Source organism: Ovis canadensis, chromosome 22 (assembly GCF_042477335.2).
Source record: "Ovis canadensis isolate MfBH-ARS-UI-01 breed Bighorn chromosome 22, ARS-UI_OviCan_v2, whole genome shotgun sequence".
NCBI lineage: Eukaryota > Metazoa > Chordata > Mammalia > Artiodactyla > Bovidae > Ovis > Ovis canadensis.
In genome coordinates, this window is record NC_091266.1 from 62,378,899 (window position 1) to 62,400,591 (window position 21,693).

At 48.5% G+C, this 21,693-nt stretch overlaps 1 protein-coding gene across 1 annotated transcript; it reads left to right on the plus strand.

Moving 5' to 3' along the window:
- The first annotated feature begins 14,266 nt into the window (after positions 1-14,266).
- Positions 14,267-16,789, plus strand: FOXI2 (forkhead box I2). Its single transcript, XM_069567491.1, has 2 exons — positions 14,267-14,762; positions 15,443-16,789. The coding sequence occupies exons 1-2, from the start codon at positions 14,267-14,269 to the stop codon at positions 15,883-15,885; spliced, it is 939 nt and encodes a 312-aa protein (XP_069423592.1). The 3' UTR covers positions 15,886-16,789.
- Positions 16,790-21,693: the final 4,904 nt, after the last annotated feature.

Consider the following 21,693-nt stretch of genomic DNA (forward strand, 5'->3'; position numbering starts at 1 on the left):
GGAAGATTCCCCTGGAGGAGGACATGGCAACCCTCTCCAGTATTCTTGCCTGGAGAATCCATGGACAGAGGAGCCTGGCTGCAGTCCTTGCAGTCACAAAGAGTCAGACACAATTGAGTGAATGAGCACGCGCGTGCACACACACACTGATTCAGAATCATACCATTAAAGGTAACACAGCAATAGCAAAATAATCAATTAGCACCAAATTAAACTGTGGTGTTGGAGAAGACTCTTGAGAATCCCTTGGACTGCAAGGAGATCCAACCAGTCCATCCCAAAGGAGATCAGTCCTAGGTGTTGGAAGGACCGATGTTGAAGCTGAAACTGCAATACTTTGGCCACCTGATGTGAAGAGCTGACTCATTGGAAAAGACCCTGATGCTGGGAAAGATTGAAGGTGAGAGAAGGGGATGACAGAGAATGAGATGGTTGGATGGCATCACCGACACAATTGACGTGAGTTTGAGTAAACTCCGGGAGTTGGTGATGGACAGGGAGGCCTGGCGTGCTGCGATTCATGGGGTCGCAAAGAGTCGGACACGACTGAGCGACTGAACTGAACTGAACTTTTTCAGTATCAGTGTCTAATTAGGAGACAGAGACTACTCCAGGTATTATGAACAGAGAGGATTAACAGAGAATTAGGTAACAAACCAATTGCATAAAGGTGGTGCTGCAATACGTCAGGAGCTGCAGGAAGCCGTCGCACCCCTGCTGGAGCCAGTGCTCCTCTGAGCCCACGGTTAGTGTCTCTGCTTTCTTGAGCAGGGTTCCCAGAGTCATGTTCTACTGGCCCCCGACTCCGTGGAAAGAGCTCAGCCCTCCTGCCGTGGCCACAGGCGCTCGTGGCAGGGCTTGCAGCTGCCCCAGCCCCCTGTCTTGCCTGGAGGCACCATCTAAAATACAGCAGCTCTCACCTTCCTCTGCCTGTTCAACCTCCCATTTGCAGAAGCTCACTGAATCAACTCTGAATATTCATTGGAAGGACTGATACTGAAGCTGAAGCTCCGATACTTTGGCCACCTGATGTGAACAGCCGACTCACTGAAAAAGACCCTGATGCTGGGGAAGATTGAGGGCAGGAGGAGAAGGGGGCGACAGAGGATGAGATGGTCGGATGGCATCACCGACTCAACGGACATGAGTTTGAGCAAACTCTGGGAGATGGTGAAGGACAGGGAAGCCTGGCGTGCTGCAGTCCACGGGGTCGCAAAGAGTCGGACATGACTGAGCGACTGAAAAGCAACTGAAACTCTGCTTGAAAGGAAAAGCTGCTCCTGAAGGCTTGTCTCCTGGAAGAAGGAAAGAACAGACATAAAACCTAAAGGGGAAGAAGTATAAACAAGTACTACAGACAGTATGTGCATTCTAAATAGCAAATATTTGTTAATTTTTAAAAGTAACCAGCCCTGATCACTGCAACCACATTGATTTCTAAGGAGAAATTAAACTCATCATGCTGAAGTTAGTTTTACATTTTCTTCTTTTATAAATAAGTGGTAAGAAGTGCAGGCCTTTAAAATGCTGTTGGTTTTGTGAAAGCTTCATTGAATATGATTTCTTTTTAAAAGGCGTGCATGTTTACTTTTCAGGGCTTCCCTGGCGGCTTAGATGGTAAAGAATCTGCCTGCAATGCAGGAGACCCAGGTTCGATCCCTGGGTTGGTAAGATCCTTTGCAGAAGGGAATGGCAACCCACTCCAGTATTCCTGCCTGGAGAATTCCATAAACAGAAGTCTGACAGGCTACAGTTCATGGGGTCACAAAGAGTCAGACATGACTTAGCGATGAACACTGACTTCTTTCTCTGGTGGTGGGGGAAAAACACAGACTTGGGCACCACATTACAAGTGCTTTTACAATTTTTTTTTTTTTTTTGGTCCTTTGCAAAACCCCTCTGAAATAAGGCATGTTTCACAGATAAAGAAATCAAGGCTGGGAAAAGTTGAAGGGATGTACCCAACGGCACTGGGAAGGTTGGTGGCCTAACTGGGCATTGGGGGCAGCCCATGCTCCTCCCTGACCAGGCTCTCTGTCCCTCAGGAGCATCTCTAAAGTAAAAGAAGTTCCAGTAAAACAGAAAAGGCCAGGCTGGGTGCGAAAGGAAGCTGGACCACCAGCCCGGTTCCTCATAACCTATGTAGGATAGGTGGGTCCCTCCCATTCAGTGATGCCTCAGGGTAAATGGGCCAACCTCAAACCATGCCCTGCCCTCTACACTGCTCCTGGAGAGACACACAGCTAATTATCATCTTGTAATTAGACCAGTTTCCCTTTTTCTTTAATGCAATTCTGTACAGATGTGCAGCCTCACTGGACAGATGTCTGCAGAGTTGCCATTCTGTGAGAAGCAGCTAATGGTAACCAGAGACCCAGGGGACTTCCTAAAATGCCAAAGAAAATGACTTCTTTCCCACTGGCCCCTGGGAGAATCTGATGAACATAGAGCAATGCTCAGTCATTAACTAGAGCGAAAGCAGTGCCTGGCACAGAAAAGGGTTATGGTTGGAAACCCTCTGGACTCAGAGCATTTTTGTTCAATTCCAGATCCTTACAGATAAGCTGCTTGAGCTGATGTGGGCACAGGGGACCTCCAGATGAAGTCCACGAGGTCAGAGGGAATGAGCTGAGAAAACCAGTATATTCCAGAGCGTGTCTCTGGAGTCTGAATGCAAAATTGACCAAAGTGTAGAAATTCAAAGGTTTAAAAAATACTGAGCAAGCAAACTTTATGGGTGTAACCCCTGAGAAATGCTGCAGTTTTGGAAAGGAAACAGAAGAGAGGAGAACCAGACTGATCTGATTGACATACACATGGAAATGGCAGAAGTTTAGGACTAAGGTACAAGGAATCATTACGTGGAAATAGGAACATCATCTCCTTCGGCCAGGAATCCCAGGAAACTGACCCAATAAATAAATCATCAATAAATTCTCACATCTTAGTATTATGCTATATATTATCATAAACAGCTAATTCAACATTTTAATGTAATTTAATGTATTACTTAATAATATAGGGTATGCTGCTGCTGCTGCTAAGTCACTTCAGTCGTGTCTGACTCTGTGCGACCCCATAGACAGCAGCCCACCAGGCTCCCCCATCCCTGGGATTCTCCAGGCAAGAACACTGGAGTGGGTTGCCATTTCCTTCTCCAATGCATGAAAGTGAAAAGTGAAAGGAAAGTCACTCAGTCGTGTCTGACTGTTCGTGACCCCATGGACCGCAGCCTACCAGGCTCCTCCATCCATGGGATTTTCCAGGCAAGAGTACTGGAGTGGGGTGCCATCGCCTTCTCCGAATATAGGGTATAATAATTTATATAATGTGCCCAGTTGCCCAGTTGTATCCGATTCTTTCGTGACCCTATAGACTGCATCCCACCAGCCTCCTCTGTCCGTGGGATTTCCTAGGCAAGAATACTGGAGTAGGTTGCCATTTCCTCCTCCAGGGGAATCTTCCCAACCCAGGGATCAAACCTGCATCATCTGTTCGGCAAGCAGATTCTTTCCCACTGAGCCACCTGGGAAGCCTGAATTTATATAACATATAATAATTAATATATTAATAGTATGTTCATATAATAGGTATATATTATATAACATGTAACAAAATATACAATGAAATATAAAGATGTGATTACTGCATTATTCCTATTGATATATTTGATTTGATAATATATATGTATATTTGTGACTTTAATCACAATGTGTTAAGCACTAACCAGGTGCTTGCTGTACTTGATTTGTCTTCTCATGACCCAGCGAAGCAGGTAGTATCATGATATGCGTGTCACACCAGTATAATGAAACTCAGAGAGGATTAGCATCTTAAGCACAGAGCAGGGACCCAGAGTCAAAGCCAGGACTTCCTAGCTTCAGAGCCCATGCTCCTAAATGCTGATTTCCCTGCTGCTTAGGCAAGGTGTGAGCTCTTGTGTCCTTCTGATTCCCGGAACAAGCATCCTCGGTTTACACTCCGGGTTAGGATGGGAGAACAGTCAAAAGCAGTCTGAGCATCAGCCAGGTCTGGGAGACCTCTCTTCTTCGAGGGGCAGCAGTCTCCAGAAATGAGAGCTGGACCTTCTCTTTGTGGCCCCTAGACAGACCAAGTGCTGGTGATGGACAAACGGCACTATTCCTCTCCATCCACATCTCGGGGAGAAGAAACTGGAAGCCCAGCCCTTTTGTCCTTCTGCATTTGCTGGCCCGATTCAGCTCGGACCGTAAAGAAACTGCCTGCAAGGTGGGAGACCAGGGTTCAGTCTCTAGGTCAGGAAGATCCCCTGTAGAAGAGCATGGCAACCCACTCCAGTATTCTTGCCTGGAGAATCCCAGGGACAGAGGAGCCTGGCAGGCTATGGAGTCGCAAGAGTTGGACACGACTGGGAGACTAACATGAAAACTTCAGTCCTGAGCCAGAGTGGTCAGGGATCAGGGGACGTCGATTAAGGTGAAGAAATAAAGTAGATGAGAAATTGAAAAGAAAATGATTTTCTGACCTTTAGTCATTACGAGATGCAGCTCAGAGTTACAGCTGGGTGGGAAGCAAAGAAGGAGCAGAAATGTCCCATCCATTAGCTGGGAGCATCTTAGTCTCCAACCTGATCTATTCATTCTGTGTGTGGCCATACACATTTCATAGGAAACATATGACTTAGATATTCACACCACTGGTCAGAGCCATGAGGAGCAGGCCACACTTTCACAAACCCATAGCCAAGGGTTACAGGATGCAACAGATGGAAAATGACAGACCCTCTCTTCCAACCTGGCCATTTACAGATGAAACTCAGAGGGGGACTCTGCCCACCAAAGGTCACTCGAGATGGGAGACGCACGACCCAGACGGGAGCTCTGTTTCTCTGGCTCCCCGACACTTCCGCTGTCAGCACTACACTGGACGGGCTTAGCTTCACGATCAGTGTGACGTTATACTCATCCCAAGTATCTCATTCATTAAAAAAAAAAATCAAAGGAATATTGACGGTACTTAAATAGGTCTCTCTCGTCAATAAAATGTCTTCACCTGTTAAAAAGTCATGTGTATCTATTATGTTAAAAATATTCAAGAGAGTGCTCATGAAAATTGACATTAAAATTAATACAAACATAAAAAATGTTTGAAAAACCTTGAGAAGTGTACGTTATTCCTTTTGTCATTTGAAAACATCTTTAGTGATGACTGTGCATTCTGATTCTTATTAATATTATTTTCTCTTGTTTATTTCACTACCTTTGTAACAAGGAAGCAATGGAACTGAAGCCATTTTGCAGCATAAACATGGGATTTTTCTCTATGAAATGGGGCTACTTGAGGAAATAGACTCTACAACTTTTCACTAGATGGCAGTACAGTCACATAATTACAGAGGGAAGAGGAAAGATGAATAAACAAAGTCATTATGTGATTCTAAAGAGAATAAAATCATTGTCCCACCAAGCATATTGGAGTTTACTATTTGTTTGCTACAATGAAGGAAGGAAATATTCATTTTTTTTTTAATTTTGAAAAACTAGTGAAGAGAGAAAAAGCACTATTATTTGAGACCCTAGTAACAGTCCCTGCCACGGATTTTATGCCAGGACACGTGCACAGTGCTGTATGTGCTCGCTATCATTCTGCCCCAGTGGGGATGGAAGGGCCTGGGAGATGGTTACTATTACTCTATTACTGATGAAGAAAATAAAGGCCCCAGTTAACTCATCCAGAATCAAATAGCTAATAATTGACGGGACCAGGATTCAAACCTGAATCGATCGGACAGTTCCTTGCCATCAAAATCAACCACTGTTAGCATGGTCCCACTCAGTCTGACAGTATCTGCCTCTCTGCAGAGGTAAAAGATAATAAATATTACTATGAAAATTAGAACACCCTTCAGTTCAGTTCAGTTCAGTCGCTCAGTCGTGTCCGACTCTTTGCGACCCCATGAATCGCAGCACGCCAGGCCTCCCTGTCCTTCACCAACTCCCGGAGTTCACTCAGACTCACGTCCATCAAGTCCGTGATGCCATCCAGCCATCTCATCCTCGGTCGTCCCCTTCTCCTCCTGCCCCCAATCCCTCCCAGCATCAGAGTCTTTTCCAGTGAGTCAACTCTTCTCATGAGATGGCCAAACTACTGGAGTTTCAGCTTTAACATCATTCCTTCCAAAGAACATCCTTACATGATCCCAAAGGTTGACATTATTTTCTTTTCCTTTTGAACTTTTAATTTGATATTGCTAAGTCGCTTTAGTCGTGTCCGACTCTGTGTGACCCCATAAACGACAGCCCACCAGCCTCCCCTGTCCCTGGGATTCTCCAGGCAAGAATACTGGAGTGGGTTGCCATTTCCTTCTCCAAGGCATGAAAGTGAAAAGTCAAAGTGAAGTTGCTCAGTCGTGTTAGACTCTTAGCGACCCCATGGACTGCAGCCCACCAGCCTCCTCCGTCCATGGATTTTCCAGGCAAGAGTACTGGAGTGGGGTGCCATTGCCTTCTCCAAATTTGATATTGAGGTGTAGCCAATTATGGGGTTGCAAAGAGCTGGACTTTGTGACTAAACAACAACATAGTCAATTAACAATGTTGTGACAGTTTCAGATGAACAGCTAAGGGACTCAGCCATACATATACATGCATCCATTCTATCCCAAAACCCCCTCCCATCCAGGCTGCCGCATAACATCAAATAGAGTTCCATGTGCTAAACAATAAGTCCTTGTTGGTTATCAGTTTTAAATACAGCATTGTACATGACCATCCAGAACTCCCTAACTATCTCTTCCCCACCAGCAACTGTAAATTTGTTTTCTAAGTCTGTGAGTCTCTTCCTGGTTTGCACATAAGTTCATTTGTATCATTTCTTTTTGGATTCCACATGTAAGGGATGTCATGCAATGTTTCTCCTTCTTTGTCTGCCTTACTTCACTCAGTAGGACGCTCTCTAGGTCCACTCACGTTGCCGCAAGTGGCATCATCTCATTCTTTTCCTGACTGTGGAATATTCTGTTGTGAATAGGTACTACATCCTCTTTGCTCATTCCCCTGACAATGGACATTCAGGTTGCTCCCATATCTTGGCTAAACAGTGCTTCAGTGAAAACTGGGGTGCTTGTATCCTTTCAGACCATGGTTTCCTCCAGATACGTGGCCAGGAGTGGGACTGCAGTCATACAGAAGCTCTATTTTTAGTTTCTTAAGGAACGTCCATAACCTCCATACTGTTCTCCATAGTGGCTGCACCAGTTTACATTGCCACTAACAGTGTATTCCCATAACTGTTAACATTCAAGAAACCCCCATATGAATTCTACCACATCTATTTACTAAATACATACAGGAAAGAAAATAATCATTGTGTAGTTTAATGACCAAGGTGCTTCCCAACTTCTTAGCAAATTCCAGGCTTTAAACATGCATGGAATAAAATATAATGAACTCAACAATCTGCCAAAACAGCAACAGACCTCACAGAGAAAAGAAAATGTTCAAAGGGCTTTACAAAATATTCCTTTCACTATACTTCCTTCAGTTCAGTTCAGTTCAGTCACTCAGTCGCGTCCGACTCTTTGCGACCCCATGAATCGCAGCACGCCAGGCCTCCCTGTCCATCACCAACTCCCGGAGGTCACTCAGACTCGTGTCCATCGAGTTGGCAGTGCCATCCAGCCATCTCATCCTCGGTTGTCCCCTTCTTCTTTTGCCCCCAATCCCTCCCAGCATCAGAGTCTTTTCCAATGAGTCAACTCTTCACACGAGGTGGCCAAAGTACTGGAGTTTCAGCTTTAGCATCATTCCTTCCAAAGAACACCCAGGACTGATCTCCTTTAGAATGGACTGGTTGTATCTCCTTGCAGTCCAAGGAACTCTTAAGAGTCTCCAACACCACAGTTCAGAAGCATCAATTCTTTGGCGCTCAGCTTTCTTCACAGTCCAACTCTCACATCCATACATGACCACTGGAAAAACCATAGCCTTGCCTAAACGGACCTTTGTTGGCAAAGTACTGTCTCTGCTTTTGAATATGCTATCTAGGTTGGTTATAACTTTCCTTCCAAGGAGTAAGCGTCTTTTAATTTCATGGCTGCATGCATTTTAAGGATAAAAAGAGCTCGGAGAAATCATTCAATAGTTTCCCTATTAATAATGATACAGATATGGTATTGGAAACCACAGAGGTAGGCTGTGAGATCAAGCAAGAATTAATTGTGCTAAAGTTACTAGGAGTCAGATCTCCAGTGTAAGAGAAAGAAGACACAGGTATAGAGTAAAAGTTTTTAAAAAAGAGAAAATCTTGTAAGGGTTAAACTTTCATAAGAAGTATATTAACCATGATTTTTAAAAATGCATTTCCTATATTTGTCCATTGAAAACTCTATAAGCACTGTTATCCCTTCTCCACCAAAATATCCTATGCCATACATTTTAGTTTCTTAATACTTTTCCTTCTAAAAAGGAACCAAGGCCCACTGGAGAAATATAGCTAATTACAGATCTAGGTCAGGAAAGTACAAAATAATCCCAGACCTGCTTGTATCAAACAGCAAAAAAAGTTCAAAGCCTGCTGGGGCCATGTCAAAAGGATACAGAGGCTGGCTCCAAGGGGCTTCCAGTGCCTCACTTGTGGACAATATAAATATCACAAAAATAATGATAATTTATTAAAATATTAAATATGTAAACATGTATGAGTCCATAATGATACTCACAGGGAAATCCAGTGAGGCAAAATGAAAACACTGTTTCCAATTAAGATGACTGTTTTAGCAACACCTTAATCTTAAAATAGATCAATAAATGGAAAAAATCATGCAATTTTCTGGTCTTTTAAATATACAGTTCAGGGAAACCAGATAAATTCAGTTGATGACAGAAAGCTCTGTTTTACAGAAAAATGATACAATGAATGTAAAAGAATGACATAATGAGAAAATTTATATTTTGCAACTTCCAACAGAGTTGATTTAGCTAGCAACCATTAATGGAAAATAAAATCAATAGTGATTCTCACCTGGGAAGGATAACTTTACACAAGGAGTTGAGTGTTTTGGTTTTTTTTGGTGTGGGGGGAGGCATGTTGCGTGGTTTGTAGGATCTTAGTTCTCCCACCAGGGATTGAACTCAGGCTATAGCACTGAAAGCGCAGAGTGCTAACCACTGGACCACCAGGGAACGTTTATCATCTCCAAGCATCACCCCATGGGTTAGTTCCTAACTGCCTTTCCAGAGTCACTCCTTTAGCCCAGTGATCAAACTCAGAGTTAGCTCAATGGTAAAGAATCCACCTGCCAATGCAGGAGACTCAGGAGGCATAGATTCGATCACTGGGTCCAGAAGATCTCCTAGAGTAGGAAATGGTAACGCTCTCCAGTATTCTTGCCTGGAAAATTCCATAGACAGAGGATCCTGGTGGGCTACAGTGCATGGGACTGCAAAGAATCGGACACAACTGAGCAACTGAACATGCACACAAGCTCAGAGTCACTGAGAGAGGACCAACCTGGCATCGTGCGCTTCCTGAGGAGATGCGGAAAATCCATGCAACCTGAATCTGCACCAATTTTGAGACCTAACTTCTATATAAAGGAAATGGAGGGAATATGGTAATAAGTTAAATATCAGCATAAGAAAACAGACACATCCAGATGGTGGGACTGATCTTTTCTTTTAAAGCCTGAAGGCGTTTAAACAATTTGAGAGCAGTGAGGTAGGGGCTGTTCTTATTGTTGTTGAGTTGCTCAGTCGTGTCTAATTCTTTGTGATCCCATGGACTGCAGCACAACAGGCTTCCCTGTCCTCCACTATCTCCTGGAGTTTGCTCAAACTCATGTCCATTGTGGCAATGATGCCATCCACTGTCCTATCCTCTATTGTCCCCTTCTCCTCATTCCCTCAGTCTTTCCCAGAATCAGGGGCTCTTCACGTCAAGTGGCCAAAGTATTGGAGCTTCAGCTTAAGCATCAGTCCTTCTAATGAATACTCTGGATTAATTTCCTTCAGGATGGACTGCTTTGATCTCTTTTCAGTCCAAGGAACTTTGAAGAGTCTTCTCTAGCACCACAGCTCAAAAGCATCAATTCTTCAGTACTCAGCCTTCTTTGCGGTCCAAATCTCGCATCTGTACACGGCTACTGGAAAAACCATAGCTTTCACTCAATAGACCTTTGTTGACAAAGTAATGTCTCTGGTTTTTAACACACTGCCTAGTTTGGCCATAACTTTCCTTCCAAGAAGCAAATGTCGTTTAATTTCATGGCTGCAGTCACCGCCCAAGGGGCTGTTCTAGAACAAAAGAAACTGAAGGGACCTGACAAGTACAAGTCAGCTCTTGTGAGCACACTGGATTCTGATTTGAAAAGAAAAAAGCTAAAAAGTTATTTAGGGAAAACTGGAGAAAAGATATTATAATAAAACCTTTCCGAAGTTTCATGTTAAGAATGTGGATGACACTTTTGGTATGAAAGTGTATTTAACATGTAGGGAGACAAACTGTAAACTCAGGATATGATCTCCAAACCAGCGAGTGATTGAGTGACACAGAGAAAATACCAGTAGACCCTATACTGTAAGCACTTATTTCTTATGTGTAAGTGTTTGGCACGCATGGTTCATTTAGTCTTTCTAATAACCTATTAATTGGGCAGTATTAGCCCCACTCTGCAGAGAGAAAAACTTAAGACTTGGAAAAGTCAAGCAGCCTACACCTTCAGGTATTTGGGACCAGAGCCAGGATTTGAATCCAGGTCTATCTGCAGCTAAAGCTCTCACCTTCTTCATTTGTCAGTTGGAAGTCTGCACAGTCTGGATGTTGCTTCAGTTTTTCTCTAAGTGATAAGAGTTTGAGGTAAATTCTGGTTATGAACTACCATGGGGTGGTAAGGAAGTAGGATATGTATATTCATTGAGAAACCTAATACCTCAAAGCACTTCATCGGCGGTAGAAAAAAATGGAACTCAGAGATGGAATGATTGACTTAAGTTCCATTGATGGAGGCAAGGCTCAAGCCAAAATCTGCTTGACCTGGGTCTAGGCTCTTGGCCACAGTTACCCCTGACCCAACCCCTTCAAGAGGGAGGAACTGGAAACCCATAGCTAATTTCAGAACTTGGGACATTATTTTGCAGACAGAATTGCAGAAATCAAGGACGGCTTTTGTTGATGTTGTAAATGATCTATTCAATGACAGAAAATCCTCTAGTTCTCTCCAATCTTGAATGTTTAAAAAAGTTATGTAGACCCCACTAATCAGCCTTGGACATCAGTGGCTGGGTGGAGTTCTACACAGGAGATAGTGAGAGGTCAGGGCAGAGCAGAGCTTTTCTCAGGGGAGGCACAAGCCCCATTAGAAGTGAGAACCTCCTTCTGACCACAAAGGTAGGGTACTGAACTGGGATGACATGCCCCTTTTGATTTTGGAGTTGTATCTTTAAGGGCTTTTTAAATTTTTTATTTTATTTTTTGCTCTGTGACAAATTACCACAAACTTAACAGCTCAAAACAATCCCCATTCACTATCTCACATTCTTTAGGTCAAACATCAAGCAAAGCATGGCAGCTTCTCTGCTCTGCTAAAATAAAGTGTTGGTTATTGCATCTGGATCTCAGTCCGCTTCCGAGGTCATTCCTGCTATTGACAGAATTCGGTTCCTTGTGGCTGAAGGACCGAAGTTCCTGCTTCCTCAGTGGCTGTGGGGACGAGAGGAGCTCTCATTTGCTGGAGGCTGCTCTCATGTAGAAGATAATAAATTAGCATGAGACACAAGGTATTGGAGAGGAAGAAATCCAAATGGATGATAAAGATGACAGAATCATTAGTTAACGCAGACATTTTCAATCAGGAGAGACTTGGCCCCACAAGCAACAGTTGGCAGTGTTTTAAGACATCTTCGGTTGTTTCAGCAGAGCAGTATTGCCAACATCTAGTGGGTTGAGGTCAGAGATGCTTCTAAACATCCTACAGTGCCCAGGACGGCACAGAATTATCCAGCCCAATATGCCAATAGTGATGAGGCTGAGAAACCGTGAGCTAAGGGCCAGTAATTCAAGCAAAAAGAGTGAGGAAAGGGCCTGCAATAGAGCTGAGTCCGAGAAGGAGTTGGAGAAGAGGAAGTAAACCAGAGGACAGAGTTTAGAAGCTGGTGGGAAGGGGCTGTTGATTCTAGAAAGTGTCAGGAACTGCTGAGAGTTGAGCAACATGAGGAAGAGCTATCATTGGACTCGGGGGGACAGAGGCCACTGGAGGCTGTGTCTGAGCAGTTTCAGTGGAGTCTTGGGGGCGGACGCCTGTCTGGGCCGCACTAGAGTGTTCTCCAGACAGAAGGGACATCAACAGCCGACAGAGACAAACCTTTGGGAGGCTGGGCTGCTGAAGAGAAGCAAGGAGAGAAGGGCATGACGAAGCAGAGACACCTCTCCCATGGGGACCAGAGGAAGGAAAACGGGTGCGCCTGAAAATCTGGCAGAGGAAGGATGGGAAGACCTGCCTGCAAAGTAGGCAGTGGGGCCATGTTTGAGAATAAAGGAAAAGGGGACGGGTTAAAGATGGGAGGGAGAGGACCAGTCCTATTTAGGACTCCTAGACAGGGCAGTCACCAGAAAACTTGTCATGTCTACAGAGACAGGGTGTGCGTAACACTGTGAGCACATTCTGAAGATCTCTTAACTGGCAGACCGATGGTTCTGGCTGCTGTTTCTTCACAGAAACAGGAAGAATCAGGGGCATGCTTCCCAAAGGAGGTACCGCTGTCCTCCTCCCTCTTAAACCATCCCTGCAGGGATGGGGGTGGTGCTCTGAAAGGCCTTCCCATCTCCTAAGCCTTTGCCATCAATTAGGAATCTTCCAGAAGGGGGCGCAGGGAGGGATGAGGCGCTGACTTCAGTGATCTGCTGGGGTCTGTTGCTTTCCTGTCCTTGGCCAAAAGACTGGGATTTCTGTTCTCTACTCTCTCCAAAGGCAGAAATGCGTGTAGTTCGCCAACCACTTCCCAACGGGCTGTTACTTCTTAGCGGAGAATCCCGTGTGCCCATGGAGGGACCCTCCCTTTCACTGCTTGTGAAACAGTTCCACAAGCTGGTTGTTTTACATTAAATTCTAAATTAGAACCTGAGCGGCCTAAGACGACACGGAGAGAAACAGGAAACTCTAGCGTGGCCCCCTTTTCCCCCAGAGCTCCCGTCTTTTCACTCTAACCTTTAGCCCCACCCGCGGGCCGCCTCCTGCTCCCTCCTCATCTCCCAAAGTGCGGAGACATTGGGGAATTTCCAGGGGAGACCGATTTCTCCAACGTGGGTATTACCACCGCGGGCGCTGAATTTCGGGGCCCCTCTAATTATCTCTGAACGTTGATCAGCGATCCTCCGAGCGAGGGCACGTGGGGTACAGGGGCTCCTGGTCTTCCTCGCATCAGCCTCCGCGAGGGGAAGCGAAGCCGGGAGCCAGGGACCGCGGGAGGGCGTCGGGCGCCCCACCCGGACGTCCCTGTTTTCCCTGCGTCCTGGGAAACCCAGCGGAGGGTTTTGCCGCTCACGGCACCCTGTGCCCAAGGCCACCGCGCAGACTAGCCGGGCCGCATCTCGGGCTCCCTAGATGAGCGAGGTGTCCTGAGCTTCCAGCGTCTCCACCCTTTACAGGGGGTCTGATCCACCTGGAAACAGATCGCCGGGGGACATCCGACGACTCCAGCGCCACGGTCGCTTCCAGCCAGGCCTGCCCTCCGCCCTCGCGTCCTCCGCCGCCGCGCCGCCTCGACCCCTCTACTCTGTGCCTCACGCAGCGGGCCTTAGCTCCTTGCCGGGTGTCCCCCAAGACGCCGGGAGGGAGTCTCTGGCGGGCGAGCAAGGGGGAATCCCACGCTGCACCCTTGGGGCCTGAAGGAGGACACGCGGTGGCTGCTGGAGGGTGCGGACAGCCAGGGCCGCGGGGCCCTAAAGGCCTGACGGGGCTGGTAACGCCGGGGCCCGGGGTGCCGGTGTCAGGAGGCGCAGGAGACACGGGGTCTGGGAATTACCGGAGCAACTCGGCCCGAGCGCATCCGGACCTGGGCGGGGCGGAAAGCTGACCCCGGGGCGGGAATGCAGACAGCACTCCTCCAAAGCTGTCGCGGGCGGGGGCTCGGTGCGCCGACACTCACCTGGGGCTCTGGCCCCCGATGGCATTTAAAGGGCGGAGGGCGAGGCCCGGCCGCCACACCGGGAGCTGCTGCGGGCGGCCGCACTGGATGGTGCACCCGTGAGCTTGGGCGCCGAGCCACCCGCCCCGGCCCGGGAGCGGCAGGACATGGCCGAGTACGGCGACGGCTCGGGGCCCTCTGCGGCCCCGCACGGCCAGGCCCGGGCGGCCGCGCGCCCCTCCGGCTACGCGCGCGGAGATCTGGGCGCAGTGGGCGCCGGCCAGCGCCTGTGGCTGAACGCGCCCGCTCTCAGCTCCGCGTCTTATGCGCCGGGCCCAGTGCCCGCGGCCCCCTACGGGGCCCCCGGCCCGCTCCTCGCGGCCCCCAGCGGCCTGGCAGGCGCCGACCTGGCGTGGCTGAGCCTGCCCGGCCAGCAGGAGCTGCTGAGGCTGGTGCGGCCGCCCTACTCGTACTCGGCGCTCATCGCCATGGCCATCCAGAGCGCGCCGCGGCGCAAGCTGACGCTCAGCCAGATCTACCAGTACGTGGCCGGCAACTTCCCCTTCTACAAGCGCAGCAAGGCGGGCTGGCAGAACTCCATCCGCCACAACCTGTCCCTCAACGACTGCTTCAAGAAGGTGCCCCGCGACGAGGACGACCCAGGTAACAGAGCCGCGCCCCCGCGCGAGGCCAGGACTCCGGGCTGCGGGCACTCGAGGGACCTGGCAGCCCTGGACCGTCCAGGCTTCCCAGCTAGGGAAGCCGAGGCAGGAGGAGGGTGGGGAGGAGACACGGCCTGGGCCGCCCACGGGCTCCAGGAATCCAACCGACCACCGCAGCCCTGACTTCACATCCAGGGCAACTGAGTCTCTAACTCTCGGGGCGCTCTCGAGAAGAAGCCCGGGAGAGCTAGCCTGCCGGGGCGACCTTCGGAATTGCCTCTCTCGGGGGCGCGTGCCCTCTGCTTAAAGTGGGGATGACGGCGGCTCCCCCCACGAAGGTTAAGACAAAAGAGATGCCGCTTTGGGAGGCTGCAGAGAGGCCTGGCGAGGTGTGCTCCGCCCCACTGGCGAAGCGATGCCCAGAGAGCGAGTTCCTTTCTCAGTTCATAGGCCTCCTCTCTGGCCTTGCCCTCGGCGAGGCTCTGTATTTCTCGGGCATCGTCCTTCGCTGTGGACGCCCGATCCGGTACACAGCGTCCCCTCAAGGTTTGGGGTGGGGGTAAGGGTTCATGGAGGGGCCGGTGGGAATCCCTCTGGAGCTGACCTCCCTTTCTCACCTTCTCACCCATCCCCTCAGCCAGACACCGTTTTTTCTGAGCCGGTCCCTTTCTTCTTCCTCAGGTAAAGGCAATTACTGGACCCTGGATCCAAACTGCGAGAAGATGTTTGACAACGGGAACTTCCGAAGGAAAAGGAAGCGGAGGGGGGAGGCGAGCGCAGTCGCACCCTCGGGTCCCCGGAGCCAGGCCGGGGCCAGGGCGCCCGATCTGGAGCCCCTGGGCGCCGCCTCCGCGGACCTGCGGGCCTCGGCGTCCCCGCCCGCGCCCGAAGCCGCGACCTGCTTCTCCAGTTTGGCCTCGGCCGTGGGCGCCCTGGCCGGTGGCTTCAACCCCTTTGCCGGGGGCCTGGCGGGAGACTTTTCCTTCGGGAGACCCACGACGGTCGCCACTCACAGCCCCCAGGTCCCCCGCCCCGCGCCCGGCTTCGCGGCTGGCCAGCAGATGGCGGCCACCGGCTTCCACGTCGGTCACTTCGTCTACACCCGGGAAGGGACCGAAGTTTGATGGGAGGCCGGGGAGTGTTCCCGAGTGCGGGGACCACAGGCGCTGAGCTCAAGGCTCCGCGAGCGCCCCCGGCGGGAGTCAGGGCAGGGCTGGGGGTGCAGGGGCCGGGGTCCCCGCTGCTTGGCACCCCTCACCCAGCGACCATTCAGGTGGGGCAAATGGGCGCTCCCCCTGTCCTTCCAGTTGGCCTGGCCCTGGAACCCACGCTCCCAGGCTCCCAGAGGGTTCCATCTGAAAGGGGCGACAGGCTGGCGCTCACCCCAGATTTTCCGAGGGAAGCCTGACCCACCCTCAAAGATACTTCGGTGTCTTAGATAGGTGCTCCTGGGGACCCCCGAGCCCGTCTGGGTGGGATTTTTTTTTCCACCTTTCCAGCCTGGCCCACCCGGCACACAGGCCCTTTCCTTGGAGCTCCAGGGAAGCCCGCGGGGTTCAGGAGCACCCCGAGGGGCCGAGTGGGTTCCCTCACTCTCAGCGGCATGTGCGGTCAGCCATCGAGGGTGGTCTGGAACTGAAGGCGAGTAAGAGGGACTTCCTGATGGCTGACGCTGCGCTGGTGGGAGGAGGGCAGCAGGCGGTCCTGAACCCCAGTCCCTTCCCTGCCACTCAGCGCCCACCTCCCTCACCGGGTCCTAGGGCCAGGTCATCACCTGGGTGGGGGGGCCCAGCCAGGGGCAGTGCCTAGCGCCCTGGAGTGGCAGGCTGGGTTTAGGTTTGCCCCCTCCCACCTCTCTGCCTGCCTCCCGCCTCCCCAGCCAAGCTCACACCTGGAGAAGCCACTCCTGTTTTCCTCTCGGTGCCCACCCCTCACCCCCCAGTTTGGGCCCCAGCTTCCCCACCCCTGAGCCTTCCGTGCAAATGTAAGCCTCTCCCCCCATTTGTATTCGCTCAGAAGGTCATCTCTGGAGCCAGCAGTCTTTGGGAAGAGACATGTTTGCCTCGGTAACTCCTCGAGTTTCTGTCGCCCAGGCCCCGGGGTCATTGGTTTGTCCTGGAGCAGAGGGCTCTTGGCGGGGCACACCCACCCTCTGTGCGCTGAGGGCGCGGGAGAGGTGTCTTCCCGGGGAGGCCAAGCGGGGAGAGGACCCCGTGAACTTGGGGGAGGGCAGAGGATTTGGCAAGCCCCAGCGGCGCCGCTGCATCCAGGCAGCTGAAACAGTTTTCCGAAGACTGACCTCAGGGCCCAGCGCAGCTGCTGCTGCTGGAAAGGATGCCAACGGTTTGATGGTTTCTTAAGGCTGAGCCAGTTGTGATCCAGATGTGTGTGTGTGTGTGTGTGTGTGTGTGTGTGTGTGTGTAAGGGAGGTGGCAGGGTGAGGGGGAGAGAGAGAGGAAAGATCAAGAGAGGAAGGGAAGGAGCTTGGGTGTGAATAGAACAAGCCAAGTGTTGAGGTGAGTTTGGAGCCCCAGGTGGTGTTCCTTTGAGCCTCTCTGGACACATAGAGTGGCTGCTTCACGTCTTGTCTCTGCCGCCAGGCTGGGGAAGGAGAGCCCTGTAGGAGCTCTGTTGTGATACTTTTTTGCCAAACTGACAATCAACCCTAAGTGGTCCCCGCAAGGTAATACAATTTAAGAAAACCGGCAAGGAAAATGAAAATCCTCACATTATAAAAAGAAAGAATTTTCTTCTCTCAGGCCTATTTAATTAACAAAAATGCTAAAAATAAACACCAACAGACTGTAACTTGAATGTACCTGCTGTTCTGTACATTTGAAGAATTCACCAATGTTTTCAGCATTTTCAGTCTAGATTTTGCATTTGCAGGAAACTCAGAGTAAAGGAATTTTTAAAAATAAGCTTGACAACACTGAGAAAGTACAATGCACACTGTTACAATTTATGGAGCTTTCAGCAAATTGGCTGATAAATGTATATATAAATATCACACATCAAAGCTGCATGGCTGTTCGAAACTGGTATGAAGCTGCCATTTTTGTTCTTCCAACTATGATTTTTCTGTTAAAGTAGAGGGAAAAGGGCTTCACAAAGATCTTTCAACTTTTAGTTTGTTTGACTAAAAATCAAATTTTGATGTTGAAAAATAGTTCTTCCATTCCTGCTTTATACCATTAATTAGTAATGGTATAACCAAAGAGATGATTCTTCCTGAGAAATACATAGTTTAATTCTAGCAATGCAAGGTATTTGGGAATCAGAAACCATCTCATTTCCAGGACAGTTTATTTGTCTTGATGTATTTTCACAATGAAGGGGGTCGGCGTAGGAGGGAGGAGGGAGCCAAAATGCAGTTCCTGGGCCCTGGGGCAGTCAACTTTGGAATGATCCCAAATGACCCCACTTCACATGATCCCAAAGATAGGTTTTCTCTGAGGAAAGAAACTGCTGAAATCAAAATAAGAAAAGCAAAGCAGCGTGTCATCGGTTTACAACTAAATATCTTCTCTGGGCCAGGTCTCGGGAATTTGACTATAGGTCTCGAGCAAGCTGCATGTGGGCAGCCGAAGGGCCAGCTGCTGTTGGGCAGATGGAGGGACTGTGCCAGGAGAATCCTCTCCCTGGGACTTGGAGCCCCGTGGTGGTACCCAGACCCCATCTACACCTGCTTGTCTCTTTGGTCTTTGAAGTAGTAAAATACTGCGCTTTTGCATCTCGAGGGTAGGCGCTGTAAGCTATGGCTTTTCTCTTGAGGAAATTTCAAGTTGTTTTAAAACTAAGTGCAAACCTTTCCAAAAAGAGTGCCTTGGTATGATGGTATAGGCACACGACAGGTGTCATTGAGACACTCAGTTCTTCATCTGAATCAGCATTTCTGTGGCATTGAATAGTTTCAAATAAAGAAATGGCATGTTTCCAACTTCAGAGGGGGAAGATATTGGGTTATTAAGAATTCTTTTCATTTTGCCAAACCGTAGTGGAAATCTTTAGGTGGTTGAAAACCAAAAAGCATAGTAATAATGTAAATTGTGGTATTACCTCCTATGGAAATTTTCAATGGGATGGCAAGAGGTCCTCAGGCAGAAAAGAAGCATTTGTGATGAAGACTCAAATATTTGTTAAAAGTTTTTTTTTTTTTAATGTAGTAGCTAAAATTTTAAGAAGCGGGCACTGGATTTCAAGATAGGGATTCCCATATGGATTAAATATTAAATGTGTCCATCTATGATGAATACAATTTTGCACTTTGGTGATGCTGCCTTAGCATATTCATCTTCAACTTCTAATCTTTAATTTCCTAAGTACATCCAGTGTTATCAAGTGACTTTGTTTTATTCAATGAAATAACCTAATTATTGTAACTCTTCACTGTAACAAGAGTCTGAAGTTCATTGTGATTCTGTCCATAGAAAAGCTGAGTCAAAGGATTAAGTGAAGCTTTTTGATGACGGCCATTCTGACTTGTGAGAATGTAAACTTAAAAAGCCATAATTTGCAGCACCTACCCTCGAGATGCAAAAGCACAGTATTTTACTACTTCAAAGACCAAGGAGACAAGCAGCTGTAGATGGCGTCTGGGTACCACCATGGGGCTCCAAGGCCCAGAGAGAGGATTCTCCTGGCACAGTCCCTCTATCTGCCCAACAGCCATTATGGAGAACAACATGGAGATTCCTTTAAAACACCAGGAATAAATCTACCATATGACCCAGCAACCCCACTACTGGGTTTATACCCCGAGAAAACCATAATTGAAAAAGACACGTGTACCCCCAATGTTCATTGCAGCACTCTTTCCAACAGCCCGATTATGGAGGCGACCTAGCTGTCCATAGACATATGAGTGGGTAAAGAAGATGTAGTACATATATGCAATGGAATATTACTCAGCCACAAAAAGAATGAATTTGAAGCAGTGGTAGTGAGGTGGATGAACCCAGAGCCTGTTATTCAGAATCAAAGAAAAGTTAAAGTGTTATTCACTTAATCGTGTCCGACTCTTGGCAACTCCAAGGACTGTAGCTGGCCAGGCTCCTCTGTCCATGGGATTCTCCAGGCAAGAATACTGGAGTGGGTTGCCATTCCTGCCTTCTGCTGGGGATCGTCCTGTCCCAGGGATCGAACACAGGTTTCCCACATTGCAGGCAGATTCTTTACCACTTAAGCTACCCGGAAAGCCCCATACAGAGTGAAGTCAGAAAGAGAAAAACACATACAGTGTATTAATGCATATATATGGAATCAAGAAAAATGGTACCGATGTGCCTATTTGCAGGAAGGGATCAGAGAGGCAGACATAGAGGATGGACTTGTGGGCACCGGGGAAGCAGGAGAGGATGAGACGGATGGAGAGAGCAGCATCAACACAGGTACACCATCCTGTGTAAAGTGCACAGCTGGTGAGAAGTTTCTGTGTAGCACGGGGAGCCCAGTCTGGTGCTCTGTGATGATGCAGAGGTGTGGGATGTGGGGAAGGGAGGGAGGCTCAAGACAGAGGGGATATGCTTTGTGTTATTGTATGGCAGAAACCAACACGATGTTGTACAATTTTAAAAAGGGCGGGGGGAGGTTAAATGACCTTCAGAAACTCATCTAATCAGAACTAAAAAGGACTCTTGATAGACACACAACCTTTTTATGGTCCATACTCAGAAACGCACCTTCATGTGTACATAGCTGAGCGTGCCCATGCACACACACACACACATACACACACATACACACATACACCACGCAAGTCATAGAGCCAGGCTTTGGCCAGGATCCTCAAGGGGAAAGCCTTGACAGCACCAACCCATGATATTCAGAGGCACAGTATTTTCAAACAGCACTGTGAAAATATCTCATTTGCACTTGGGTTTGATTTTAGGTGGAGAGGAGCACGTGCAACGATCACAGAATGCGGTAGGGGCCTGGCCACACATCCTAGGAAAATTTGATGCGTCCAGTAAATCTTATGAGTGTCAGCTATGCATCTGGCTTTGCATTCAGCCCTGCAGTGAACACCCTTTCCAAGGCCTCCTCCCTGTGGGAGAGGCAAAGACAGGGAGCAGTTACAGGCTGGACGGCAGCTATTTGGCTCCAAAGCAAAGGCTTTGTGATCAAGTCCATAAGCCATCTCATCTGCAAATACCAAATCACCGCATTGCTGTGTTTCCTATACCCTGAAAGCGTGAAAGTGTTGGTTTGCCTTCTCGGGTTCTCAACTTACTTGTGACTTGGGCTGGGAGTTGAGCACTGTCCTGGGCTGGAGCCAGTGTGCTCTGCTCCCTTCTCCATAGGGTCATTCAGAAACTTTAACACAAATCCTGTGCTCTTAGAAGATCAATCAACTGAGGGTCACAGGAGACAGCCACTCCTGTGGCCAGAGCTGGTTTTTCCCCAAGGCCCCCGGGTATGGATTCTTTTGGTGCATCCCTATATCCATTTGTTGAAGCTTGGAGAACTCTCTCTCTTTTAATCTAATGTAAAATTTGCTAAAGAATGTTCCTTAAGGCTAATTTCCTGACACCTGCCATAAGCTGACTGCTGTCTCTGGTAAGCTCATCAGGGACTGAACACCAAGAATGTGAAATGATCTCATTCAGTTTGCAGAGAGTAAATGAATAGAATATTAAATTAGATTTTCATTACAAAAATCAGAGTTGTATCTGTTCTTTAATATGGAGCTAATTGAACTAATGAGTCTTGGAGGCTTTCTCTACTCCCAAGAATCACCCGTGCATCCCTCCAATGCTGAATATCGAGGTGATAAGGACTCTGTTATCTGCTTATTGTCATCATCTCATTAAGCCCTCATGACTTCCCAGGGAGCCAAGTGTTATTATCCCCATTTCACTGATGCAGAAACTGAGGCTCAGGAAGGTTAAGTGGTCCCAGAGGCCACAGATACATCAAGTTGTGGCAGCAAG

Excerpts from the sequence above, each read along its gene's own strand:
- FOXI2 (XM_069567491.1), top strand. The coding sequence starts at position 14,267 with ATGGCCGAGTACGGCGACGGCTCGGGGCCCTCTGCGGCCCCGCACGGC. Across the intron at positions 14,763-15,442 it reads CCGCGACGAGGACGACCCAG|GTAAAGGCAATTACTGGACC; the intron begins GTAACAGAGCCG and ends CTTCTTCCTCAG.